The 13,240-nt window shown below is 35.0% G+C and overlaps 1 protein-coding gene across 2 annotated transcripts; it reads left to right on the top strand.

Moving 5' to 3' along the window:
* Positions 1 to 533: 533 nt before the first annotated feature.
* LOC127756939 (uncharacterized) lies at positions 534 to 8,271 on the top strand. 2 transcript variants are annotated; one of them, XM_052282326.1, is made up of 3 exons: positions 536 to 872; positions 5,832 to 5,881; positions 8,103 to 8,271. In XM_052282326.1, exons 1-3 carry the CDS (start codon positions 599 to 601, stop codon positions 8,133 to 8,135), a joined length of 357 nt encoding a protein of 118 aa, XP_052138286.1. In that variant the 5' UTR covers positions 536 to 598; the 3' UTR covers positions 8,136 to 8,271. The 2 variants fall into 2 exon arrangements, 1 of the variants encoding a protein (XP_052138286.1); XR_008013336.1 differs by lacking the exons at positions 5,832 to 5,881; positions 8,103 to 8,271 and adding an exon at positions 2,081 to 2,653 and having other exon boundaries at positions 534 to 872.
* Positions 8,272 to 13,240: the final 4,969 nt, after the last annotated feature.

Raw genomic sequence — 13,240 nt, 5'->3', positions numbered from 1 at the left:
GTTTCTTTTGTTTGTCATATCTGTTTTAGCTGTAGGGTGTTTGCTTGCTGTTTGAATCAAACTGAAATATCAAGAATCCGCATTGCTGAATGCTGTGTTGCTAATGTATATCCTTTTTATCCGTTTTCTTTTGAGTGCTACAGGTCATTCCAGAAGATAGTGAGGTAGCAAGCCGAGCAGAATTTTGGTGGCCCATTTTCATGTACAGTGTATGGAGGCCCATTTTCAGGTACAATGTCCTCTTTTTTTTTTAGAACTACAATGTCCTCTTCTCTGTTAGTTTAGTAAGACAAGGAAATGTATTTCATGTGTGTTATATAAAATAATCCTAGTACTGAAAGTGATAATATAATAGTATTAAGTGCAATTCTATGGGAAATACATATGATATTTGCTAATCAATAGCGGACAAGCCATCTCTATCTCTATATATCGAAATCTATGCAGATTAGCGTGTGATTAGCGAGGCCACGTGGCGCTGCGTGGTTCGTGCATACGCTCTTCCCGTGAAGGGCTAAAATGTAAAATATGATCTAGCGAAGGAGTAAAATGCAAAAAAGTTAGCCTCTCGTCCTCTCCTGAAGGGTCGATCGACCTCATGCCTCTTCCCCTTCCAATCGATCTCATCTCGACGCCTCCCGCTCCCGGTAACGGCGCCGGCGAGCCAACGACAGGGATCCCAGCCTACGGCGTGACGCGGAGCGCGCACTGGAGGACGACGTGGAGCGCGACTGCACCGAGGCCGCAAACGAGGAGGGCGAGCAGGACGATGGCATTGGTGTTGAACGACACGGCGACTGGACCGCCGCCGCCATGGCCGTTCTCGGCGGCCAGCAGAGCGCGCTTATCGGTCGTCGCCATGGCCGGCAGTGGTGAGCAAGCTACAGTGTAATGTTTGTTCAATTTATTTTCCTGAACGTGTGGTTGCTGATTTGTAGTGCGAACTGTGCATTCATGGTGTTCGATGAAATGACCAAGAAAGAATATATCTTGTTCTTTCTTAGAGTTGCATTTGATAGCACAGTTAGGACTATTTTGTTGGATAGTGTATTAATTGCTCTATTGCTACTATACTACTTCTGCAGAAATCCAGGAGAAACACACAACTAGAAATTGCAGAATTTGATGCTAAGTTATGAAACTCTTATATGGATTACTAATCAGTTAAGTTATGTATTACTGATTCCATCGTAGCAGCAATCGAATTATACATGAGTTAGAGCTATTAGTATATATACAGTTAGCATAATTGGAAAAGAAATATTAATGCGCTAGAAGAACATAATCAGGAATGGTTCTTGACAAAACTCAAGTTTGATTTTTTCTTCTGAATACCCTTTCTAATAACATTTATAATCATGAAAATAATTCTGCATTGATACATAGTTTTTTCTTTGGTCTCAATCCTGCTCAGTAGTTTATTTCGAGAGTACTTCTCCTCCTGACAAAAGAAAATGATCTATAAAAGTGGCGCAATTTACTGACATTTGCATCATAATTGGTTAGTGCGCTCATTGCAACTTGCAAGTGTTCTATTCAAGGGATTGTCCTGAGTATTACTTCAGAAATTTTGAAGTTGCGACCGATTGCAACTGTTCATGATGACCACATTCTTAAGTTAATACATCATGAGCTTGTTATATTTCTATCCACATTCTCTATATATGGAAAAAAATATAGTGTTATCTGAACATGGATTTTTGCGATTATCTGACAAATATATAAAGATAAAATATTTCCTAAAGAGATTTTTTTTCTCTGTATCCCTCTCCCCCATTCGTTTTGTTCTGTTGGGTGGATGTTATCACTTTGATGGGCCTATCAACAGGTTGTTCCATTATCATTTGAATGCACCCATAATAAGAACTAACAATTGACAAACAATAGTTTTCCTTTAGATCTGGAACTGCTGTTTCAATCTAAAAATAGTCATAGTTTTACTGCCATGTCTCTGATAGCTTTTGCTGCTGTGCCACTAGCCCACCAGAACAATCTGGCTTAACCTTGTCTCTTGCTCTTGATCTCCTTCTATAGTCAGTATAGGTCCAACTAATTTGTGTTCACCTCCTTATATTTCTAGGGATATGCAAGATACCAAAGATATAAATTGTTGCCGCCTACAAGGTGCTCGAAATCATGACCTCCGGATTTAAAATATGTGAAAGACTATGGTTCTGAAATTTTTTTGTGTAACTACATTGTTGTGTTTCTTCTTTGTGCCGTAGCTAGAAGCTAGACCGGAAACGACTGTATTCTTTAAAAAAAAAAGACTGTATACAACTGTGGTAGTATCAGGCTTTTTTATCTTAGTGAATTCATGTAAATATATATTTATCTATGGTTCTATCCAGTTTTTGATGATTGTTCTTAAAGGGTAATAGTTACTTTTTTTTAGGATAAGTGCCATGGAAGCTAATTTAGCTTAACTTGTTGCATCGGTTAATAACACCATGGAATATTTCATTTACCAACCTTTTATAGACATGAATTTTGGAAACTACTTAGCAAGTACACATGGGCTATAATGTGGCGCGCTAATTTTCTAGTCAATACACTAGACTTATCACTTATGCACATCTATCTAGATAATGGAAGGACCGGCTCTTGGTCTCTGCAAGAGATGCATAACCAAGAGTTCTGCCCATCTGACACTTTCAAGCCCTATTTCCCTTCATTTAGACTGGGATAAATAATCTGATTGGTACAAGAAAATGATATCCTCTGTACAAAGATTAGCATTTATTTGCCAACATGATGAAGAAAAGGATCATATAGTTATATATGTAAGGAAATTATTTACTATTCATTCATAGTATAATCTCAAATGTAGTCAAACTGCTGGAGATTAACAAAGTATAATACAGGCATATTGTTTATCAGACGTTTCACTGGTTGACTACGAATTTCCTAGTGCTGCTATACATGTTATTCATCTTAATTGGAAATATAGATAAATAAAAAAAAGCAAGGTATAGATACTTCTTTCTTTTTATATCGTTATAAGTTTGTTTATGGTGTGTCAGCACTCAGCAAGACTTTGGGATATGATTTATTGGACTAATTTTCTTCTTCTCAATGATTGATTGAATTCAAAATTATGACATTTTAACTGACTACATCCTAATGAGTTCTAACCAATAGCATAAATGGTACATTTTTCTGATCTCTGAATAACATAAAAAAACATGTTATGGAAAACTCAAGGAACAAGTAATCAAATATTTTTCTCTTGAATATTGGAAGATGTGATAAAATATGGGGATAAATTGTGGACAAGTAACTTATAGATGTGGTACATCTCCCCTGAGTTATTATTTGAAGAAGTCATTTCCTCAAGAAATGGAAGTTGGAACGGTTACGGTCAATGCCTTATAAACTGAAACTTAACTAAATTGTGTTCCTTGGAAAAATATGATCTTCCAACGCCCTTATGTTAATACAGTATGCAGTTCTTTTTTCTGTGTTGAGCCAATTAATCACGGTGGAGAACTGGAGATGCTCCATCAGCTGTTGACCATGGCTATTAATGTTGATTTGTTAATTAAGTTAACTTGTCAAATTCGGTGCATAAAACTTAATTTTCAGTACTTTATTTGCACTGCACAACGTGTTACTAGCTAGTCCCTGCATATATATGTCACTACACCTGACGAGTTGACCTTTTCTTTTTGGCAAGTGATGAGTTCACTTATTAGTAGTAGTACATGAACTGATAGTCGCACATATAGAGATGTGAAGATTGCGAACTTCTTAATAATTTTAATCCTCTGAATCTTCTATTTTTTTGGGGCTCAGCTCTGATTCTTTTATTTTGTTGGGCTCAGCTCAGATCCTTTTCTCTATTATATTTTTTATTTATAAAAAAAACATAATAGAGAAAGACATCAACGGATGAATGAAATGAATGCGAATTTGAAAATAAGATGCTAGATGCATCGTCTACAAGAAATGCTAATGCTTTTCTAGTACTCCATCCGTTCCAAAATATAAGGATTTCTAAATTATTTAACAGAGGTTAGATCAAATGATTCCTTTTTAGTTACTTCATTTGCCAATTTTTGAATTTTGAATTGCTTAGATACTTCATACTTGGATTGATTTTCGAATCATTGAAGTAATGAGAATCATGGGAATCCACACACAAATGCTTGTATTGTGATACAAAATTTGAATTCTAGAAATATTTATAGTTATAACCGAGGGAGGAGTAAAACACATGTCCCCCACTATTTGATGAAAAAAGAGTTCCCTATTACTCCTTCTGGTCATAAATATTTCACATTTAGGATATTATTGGGTTAAAGCTTTTAAATTTTCTATCATCAATTTTATATTAGTTTATAAAATCTAATAAGTTTATGATATGATAACAATGCTTTCCGAGGCAACACGTACCATTTCTTTTATTTTTAAACTAAGCATTTGAGTAGTTATATATATTGATAATCAAAGTTCAAAATTTTGATCAAATCTGTTTCTTTTGACCAAGAATTTTGATTAAGTCTCATCCTAAATGTTAATAAGCCTCCTTTGAATTGGAGGAAAAATAAAGGAAAAACAAAGGAATTGAAATTCTACACTATTTATGCCTTTGATTCGTAGGGATGAGAAAAGGAAAAACGTAGGAAACTTTCCTATTCCTATGATTCTAGAGGAAAAACGTAGGAAATTTAACATCCACTCTAACCTCTTGGTAAATTTCTTTTGAGTTTATCTCTCTCATCTGATTCCTATGTTTTTCCTGCGGTCCAATCAAACGGCCATTCATGTGTTTTTCCTGTGTTTTGCAATCTTCTGTTTTACACTTGCAGTCCTATCAGAATCATGTGTTTTTTCTATTACTCCGTTTTTTTTCAATCCTGCTATTCAAACGTGAAGAAATAGGAATATGTGCACACATCAATCTATAAGAATTTTTCCAACAGGTTTCAGTGGATGGAAAAATTCCTATGTTTTCGCTATACAATTTGTAGGAACGGAAATTTTCTACTGGTTTTCCTATACTTCAATCATATAAACCGAATGACATAGGAATTAATCCTTAGGAATCTAGATCCTTTGTTTTTCCTCCAAAACAAACAAGCTAGGGCCCCTTTTAATCACATGAATGAAAAAAACGGAGGAATAGGAAAAATATAGAATTTTAATAGGAATACAAGTGTAAAACAGAGAATTGCAAAACACAGGAAAAACATAGGAATGACCGTTTGATTGAGCCGTAGAAAAAACACAGGAATTTGAGGAGAGAGAAAGACTCAAAGGATTCTTAAAATGAGGTAGAACCTCATGTTAAATTTTCTCCAAAATTTGCATGGGAAGAGGCATTCCATAGGAATTTCATAGGATCCCATAGGATTCATTCCTTTGATTCAAAGGGATATATAGGAAAAATTCCTATAGGAATGAAATCCTTTAAAATTCCTATAAATTTCCTTCGAATCAAAGGGGGCCTAAATATGTATCACCAGAAGAGAAGAGAGTAAGTAGCATCAACTAGCTATACATGTGCATACATAGCTTAGGAATTTTTTTAAGCTTTTTAAAGAAAACACACACACGAAACTTACTTCGAAATTACTTTGAAATACACACCATGTTGCCTCGCCATGGTGGGAGCTGCCCACAGTTTTGTGGCCAAACCATCATAGCCGCGGCATTATTGTCGTGATTGTCACTCACACTGGCGTGCCAACGTTCAGAAATAGCAGGAAGTTAGTAAGTAGGAGTAATCATTAATTTATTTAGAAACATTCAAAATTTTAAAATATTCCCCATACCCTACGAACTTGCAAATATTTGATACATCTTTCTCCTTTGACCTTGTTGTGCAGGCAATGGCCGGCAAAAGTGTTGTAATCTAGAAGAAAAGGCAGCCAAACAGGTATATATACATATACATGAGGGTACCAGTTCATTGAAAGAAGCTAAATTTGCTTGCTAACAATTGTCAACTTTACGATCAATGGAAGATATCTCCCAAGTTGCCATGACATTGACAATCACCACCCTTTCCATGAAAATGCAATGTAGTCATGCAGGCGGAAAATCTATTCATCCCTCGAGGGATATCTTATTTTTACATGGGTAAAAAAAGCTAAAACAATCTAAAACAAAAATTGACATATAGATCAATACATGATATATATTTCATAAATTAATATGCAAGGTCAAATTTAACTGTGAATATGACGTAGTACTATTTGCAATCAAAATTATTATTATTATTTGCGGGGAAAAATATTATTTTTGTTTTTACGTGTGCATGACAAATGGACTACATTGATGCAAAGCATAGGACCAGTACATTGATTAGGACAATGTGGCCGCAGCTGTGACTGGCAGTGCCATCCAACCAGAAAAACGTTGTGCCTACTTCTTCCTACGATCCCAACTTAAGTCAATATTTCTGAACCAGCTGTCATAAAAACACAGAAGAAACTCGTGCCATTCATGTCAAGCAAAATATTTCCTCATCGTCATCATGAGCGATTCGGTCTGATCTGAAATCTCGCGTATTAATCCAGATGATAATCGAGTTCGTTATATAATAGTATGTCAGACAGTCCCAGCATGAGAGATCGTCAACCATTAGAATCGGTACACGATTAGATCTTCGATTATCTTCGTAGATCTGGAGAAGTTAAAATTGGCCGTGTCAAACAAGCTAGAAGGCTTCTTCTGATGGTTCATCGATCGATGTCACTCATGATCCTTGTACCTAATGAGATCTTGAGTTTTGTGTTTAATCCTCGGATCATATATTGATGATCATGACCTTCGATATGATATCGATCGGTCTGGCTTTGCATGCATCAGTTCATTAACATCATATCTGCTTGATTAATCTCTAACACTTAGAGCAAGTTTAATAGTATAGCTAACTGTGGGCTTCAAATCATCTATAATCAACTTAATAGCTAATTCATACAATAGTTACGTATAAACATATACAACACAATCAATATTTGATCCCACCTGTTATACACACATACGTCTTGAAGTCTGTGCTGCTGCTGGCTACAAATATGTAGCCCGCCGCTCTTATCTCTCCTATTTTATCTCTTTAAATTATGTTTATAGCTGGTTTATAGCATGCTATTATACCTGCTCTTAGTCTACTCGTTGAGGCCTCGCAAAAATCAATTTACTGTGGGGGATATTTTTCTTAAAATATAGTATAAACGTAGATATTCATATAAACATACGCGTATGGACATACTCATCCTTATAAATACACATAAATTTTAACAATAAAAATTGATAGAACACATAAGATGAGGATGTTGGTGGAATTTTTATGGAATTTGTTACAAACTGGTCAAAAAGTCAAAATTTATACGTACGTACGATCGAGGAGCGACATTTTCTTTTGAAAATTTTTACTGTTGAAGTGTGATATAACTGACCAAGTTAACGTGGTCATATATATATCAGCAAGAAAAATCCTAGTAACTGTCCAGGACGTCAATTAAATTTAGTAGGCACTGATTAGCCTAGCTTAATTATCTCTTAGTAGTTCGTCATCATGGGAGATACAGATGAAGGCGTATCTTTGGAGCCAGTCAAGAGACTTCGATACCTCAGCGAATCTCCCAAATGACGACATTGGACGGCTACGTGTAATTATACACGTGTCACAACAATGGAGGTCCTCAATTAAGTATAGTTAAAAAATCGAGCGAAGTTAAGTTTAAAACGCCTCAGTCGTTTTAATTTACAAGTCACAGGCTTGCATGTGGATCTGAATGGTAGATGCCAAAAATCATTTTTACATACTCTGCAGAGAAAAGTAATTGCTTCAATAGTTTCTCCCTATCTTACATACTCTGCATTACTTGTTCAGAACATATATAAGGTTTCCAGCGAGAATGATTGATCATTGGTTCATTGTTTTCCTATTCATATATTCATAAAAAAAAATAAAAGTACAAGTAAATCAAAGATTTTTTTTTTGACAAATCTACTAACATTGTTTTCAAATCTCTCAAAAAAATTCAGTATATTAGCGACTTTGCATGCATCCTAAAATGATCTATCCAACAATAAATGTTATATCCATTTCTTCTACCTGGTTTCACTCTGGATCTATGGTGTTATTACAGGGTTGCAGGATACTTTATGCAGTGGTGCAATAAATCTATGATCAAGAGTCTTTCGTCCTACTTTAGGTGGTGTACGTAGCTAGTTCCTATAAACTTCTGTTATAGAAATTTATGTGATGTCTTTTTATTAGTTCAACTCATTTCTTTGAAGGGAGATGGGGTTTGTCACATGGAAGTATATGTATTATGTGTACACAAGTTTCTTATGCATATTGCATAGCAACTAACAAATATCACAATAAATTAAAAAAATATGTATATACTTTCAATAGTATTACATCTATGTGTAAAGTTTTAACCTTAAGTTCATTATATTCCAGCCTAAAAAAGGAATTTTGACAGTTTTAAGACCATAAATATGTCAGAATTCTTTCTTTCTCTGTATAATGAATTTGAAGATGTGACACTATACGCATATATAGTACTATTGAAAGTATATGTATATTTTTTAAGAATGTTTTATGATATTTATTAGTTGATGTGCACGATATATACATGAGAAAGCTTATGTGCATATAGGATGCTTTCCCTTGTCACATAACCTCATATCTTTTAAATATTTTAAATTAAAGTCCGAACTAAATTGATTGCCTAACGATAGAGGCTGGAAACACAAATCATTTTCTTTGACTTTTTTTAAAAAGAAAAGCTAAGAACAAAGGGAGCATATTTTTTAAGTTTTGAACAACCTTTACCTCCAAGGCACTTTAACTTACAAATAGAGTAGCTATACAATATCCGTTAGTTTTTTAAAGCTTTCACATGTAACTATAGTAATTAGAATGTAACCTATATGTATTTTGTATACCAGCTGGCTAGCGAAGCAAGCTCTCGTATGCCCAAATCTCGAGACAATCAAATAGCCATAAATTAAGTTTTGAGTAAAAAGAACTGATTTGGTCCTACTCCATCTTTTTTCCTGGAGTGCGCCCAAGATTTCAAGACAAGTATTCCAGAGGATTTTGAAGAAAAAAAAACTTTATTTCTTTTTTTTATTGAAAGTTTGGTATAAAACATATGCATTGATGCAGTGGCGGAGGCAGCGTGGGGGCTGGGGGGCCCCCCTACCCCCTAATGAATCATTAGAGCCCCTATTAAGACCCCCCCTAAAATTTAAATCCATATATCTATTGGAAGAGGGCTAAAATAGATTTTGTCTGAGATTGTTAGAAGGCCCAAAAGGCTGAGAAGCCCCCACTATAATTTTATCTTGGCTCCGCCACTGGTTAGATGTGTATAAAAAAAGATTTGAAGCGCATCGCAACATAGACTAAAAGTTAAAAAAACATGAGCTAAACCTAATTAAATCATCTGGAGTATATGCTAGGAAAGAACTCAAGAAGAGACACTTATTAGTCAGCCACTATTCCCTGGATTTGGCCACCAAAGTACAGAGACTAACTCGAATTTGTGAAGCAAGTGTACATTGAGGCGCAAATTATCTAAAAAAATTCGGCACAGACGTACAAAATTTCACATTTAAAACGGGGTCAACCAAGTCTTGATCAAACTGCAGAACAGCACAAATTAATGTAACCACCATATCGACGATGATGTCTGCATATATGTACGGCCAATATAATTGAGCTGATCGAAGTCTAGCTAGCTTGCTTGCATTCCTGGTCTCCGATTCATCGCCATGCATGCTTAGAGCAGGTACAATAGCATGTTATAAGCCAGCTTCAAACATATTTTAAGAAGATAAATAAGAAGAGAGAAGAGCAGCGGGCTATAGATTTGTAGCCAGCTGTAGCACGAACTCCAAGACGCAGTGTGTGTATAACAGGTGAGACCAGATATTAATAGTGTAGTATGTACCTATTGTACGAATGAGCTATTAGACTGGCTATAGATGAATTAAAGCTAGTAGATGACTATACTATTAAACTTGCTCTTTTCGTCCTCATCAAGATCTTGCAAAGATACTGCAAGATCTGTTTAAGTTGGAAGAAGAGAGGATCTAGGACACTGTGCCCTTCTAGCTAGTGTACACTTGTAGGCGCCGTACGTATACGCCACACACTGTTTTCAACATTTCGTTACGTAACTGCCTTCGATCGACTCAATCCCCATTGTAAGATAATGCAAATTTGATTAATTAATTAATACAACTAGTACCAGTGTTTGCAAACTTGTCATGAAAAAATAACACACTTTATAAACTCGATGTATCGATATATGTATTTTTTTCCTTTTTGAGTTCTATGACATATATACTCCCTCAGTCCCAAATATGTGTATATCCTGGTTTTGACACATTTAAAAAAAATAGGATATCGAATGAGCAAAGTTGCTCTTGGTTGGGGAGAGGGTTATCTCTGTTAATAAAATATGCCGTAGTAAGAATATTATCAGCCATTATTTGGCAAATAAGGCTAGAGCTGAATCCTTCTCTGGATTTTGGTTGGGGGAAAGTTGTAATATTATCTCGCATTTAGTGCGGGAGAACATTATGATTGAGTGATATATTCCCTCTTCCCCGAAGAAAAAGAATGAGCATCATTAAATCCAAAATATACACTACAACAAAACCATTGTTTGTTTTAAGACGTTTCACTTAAGTCATTCTATAAGTCGTCTCTTTTTTATAAGTGAAATTGAAATAGGGACGATGTTTGAGACGCTTTATTAGTTGAGGACATAGTTTAAAACGCTTTACATGTTAGCACAAAATTAAATCGTTTAGAGACGAATATTGAGACGTTTTTGGAACGTCTCATGTGTAGAAATGAGTTTTGAGACGTTTTTATTATATCCGTGTCATCGTTATTAGATAATATATAATTATTTATATAGAAAAATAAGAAAATAAACACACTGTTCCTAATCGTCATCATCAAATACCATTATAATAATATTATAATTATTTGGAAAAAATAAATATTTAATATTCAGTCTTAAATTAAAAAAGAAGAGTACCGCTACAGGACGCATGTTTGCAGAGTTGCAATATAAAAAAAAAAATCTATTTACCTTCAAGATTGTCACGTTAGTGACTTGGTTAGTGCATGAACTTTGCAATCTGCAGGTGCTGTGTTCGAGCCCAGATGAAAGCATTAATATCAAATATATTAAGATGTGCGTGCCTATATAAAAGCGTCTCTATATTTTGTAGAGATGTAATTTACACGTCTCTAGCAACGTCTTAAATAATATAGGTACGCTTTAAAAAGCGTCTCCATAATTCTGAGACGGTGCAAACAGAGACGATCGTACGACGCTTTAAGTTATCTGTCGAGACGAAATAAAATGTCTCTATCTTACAAATAAGATGTCTACTTTGGGTTGTTTTGTTGTAGTGATAATTTTATAGTTTATTCATTTAATTAGCATGGTAAATACTTAATACTCTTATCTAGTATAAGATTGCTATAATTCAACTTTATGATAGTTTGACTTAAGAAAAAACTAGAAATTCACTTATTTTACAATGGAGGAAGTAATTAAACTAGACTAGGTATATAGCTATAGTATAACATGACCAAGCTTAGGGACGTTTATCTAACCCGGCGTTTGCCTAGCTTAGATATATAGCTATCATATTCCGTAGGATCATATTAATTTTTTTTTCAATTATATGAAAGATGCACACACCATCATGGACACATACACATAGCAATGCTCAACTCCACTAGTCAAGTAACGTACGCATCAAAGTTGCTCCCTGTATCCGATAAATTGATGACCTAATAATTAAATAGTAATTATAACGATATATTAAATAATAGAAAATCAATCATAAACCTCTGCTACGATAAAAGGGAATTTCACATGTTAACCCCTCCTAACCATCAACCATAGCGTGCAACCACCCCTATAAAAAAACTAACCCACTCCCACGTGAAAACAGGCCTAAACCGTACCTAGGTATTCCCACATGAAAATCGATCCTCCATTTTCTCACCTAAGCCAACTAGGCTGGATTTTACATCAACACTTTTCTTTTTTTTATTACACGGGTAGTGTATTAACGTACACGCAGACAGACCACACTCACACATCCACGAGTGCACCCTCTAACACACACTCACATATCCATAGTCCCATTGAATTTCTATTGAAAACGTACTTTACGTGTGCATAGTATTCGTGGACAGCAGAATTTAAATTATGATGGATAAAGTCATGCATACACCCACAACTCCACCATCACACCTCCGATCCATTGTAATGCGCAAAAAAAAATTACTAGTCTTTGTAAAAAGACAAAGTTGATTGCACAAATATACTACAAATATATCATAATCGAATCGTACCATTAATTCGTCAAAGTTACTACATTTCCCTTCATGGTCAACCAAGATCTTTAATATAACCTTCGAGAAACAAAATCTTTCGATGCACAAACCTACTGCATATATATGTTGCCATGTTGGAGGATGCTGATCCCACCAACATGAGAAACAACTAAGATCTATGACCACAGAATCAATCCACCATCTCGGCTAGGAGGACACGCACGTTAGGCAGAAGATGACTGAAAACTTCAGGCACAAGAGATGACTGAAATACGGCAGAAGATGACCTAAAAAAACTTCATGGGTGACACACGTACGGTTGGTTACCTAGCATTGTATGTAGCTAGCTTCCATTGGCAGATGCATACTTACATGTACATATCATGGAGAAATTCAGAGGAAGCTATATAGCCTGACACGCTACTGCTTCTGCTTAATTTGCTTCGGTGCGCGTGATGAGAGGTATGTTTCCAAGATCATCATACACACGCAGGCAGCACGTATACGCCAGTCGATCGATCAGTGTGCATCGATCGATCAGGTATTCATGGAGTATATAATTAATTATACTCCCTCATTTTCTAAATATTTGACGCCGTTGATTTTTTTAAATATGTTTAAACGTTTGTCTTATTTAAAAACTTCTATGAATATTATTTAAAAACTTGAGTAGTAGTAGTACATTTAACAATGAATCACATGATAGGAAAATAATTAATAATTACTTAAAAATTTTTGAATAAGATGAATGGTCAAACATGTTTTAAAAAATCAACGGCGTCAAATATTTAGGGACGAAGGGAGTATTCTCTAAGTTTTTTTAATATATAACATTGTCGATTTTTGACAAACTGTTTTATCTTACTAAAAAATTATATAGCTATTTTTATTATGATTTGT

Source organism: Oryza glaberrima, chromosome 1 (assembly GCF_000147395.1).
Source record: "Oryza glaberrima chromosome 1, OglaRS2, whole genome shotgun sequence".
Classification (NCBI taxonomy): domain Eukaryota; kingdom Viridiplantae; phylum Streptophyta; class Magnoliopsida; order Poales; family Poaceae; genus Oryza; species Oryza glaberrima.
Note: the sequence above shows the minus strand (reverse complement) of the source record. Positions and strands in the feature narration are given on the sequence as shown.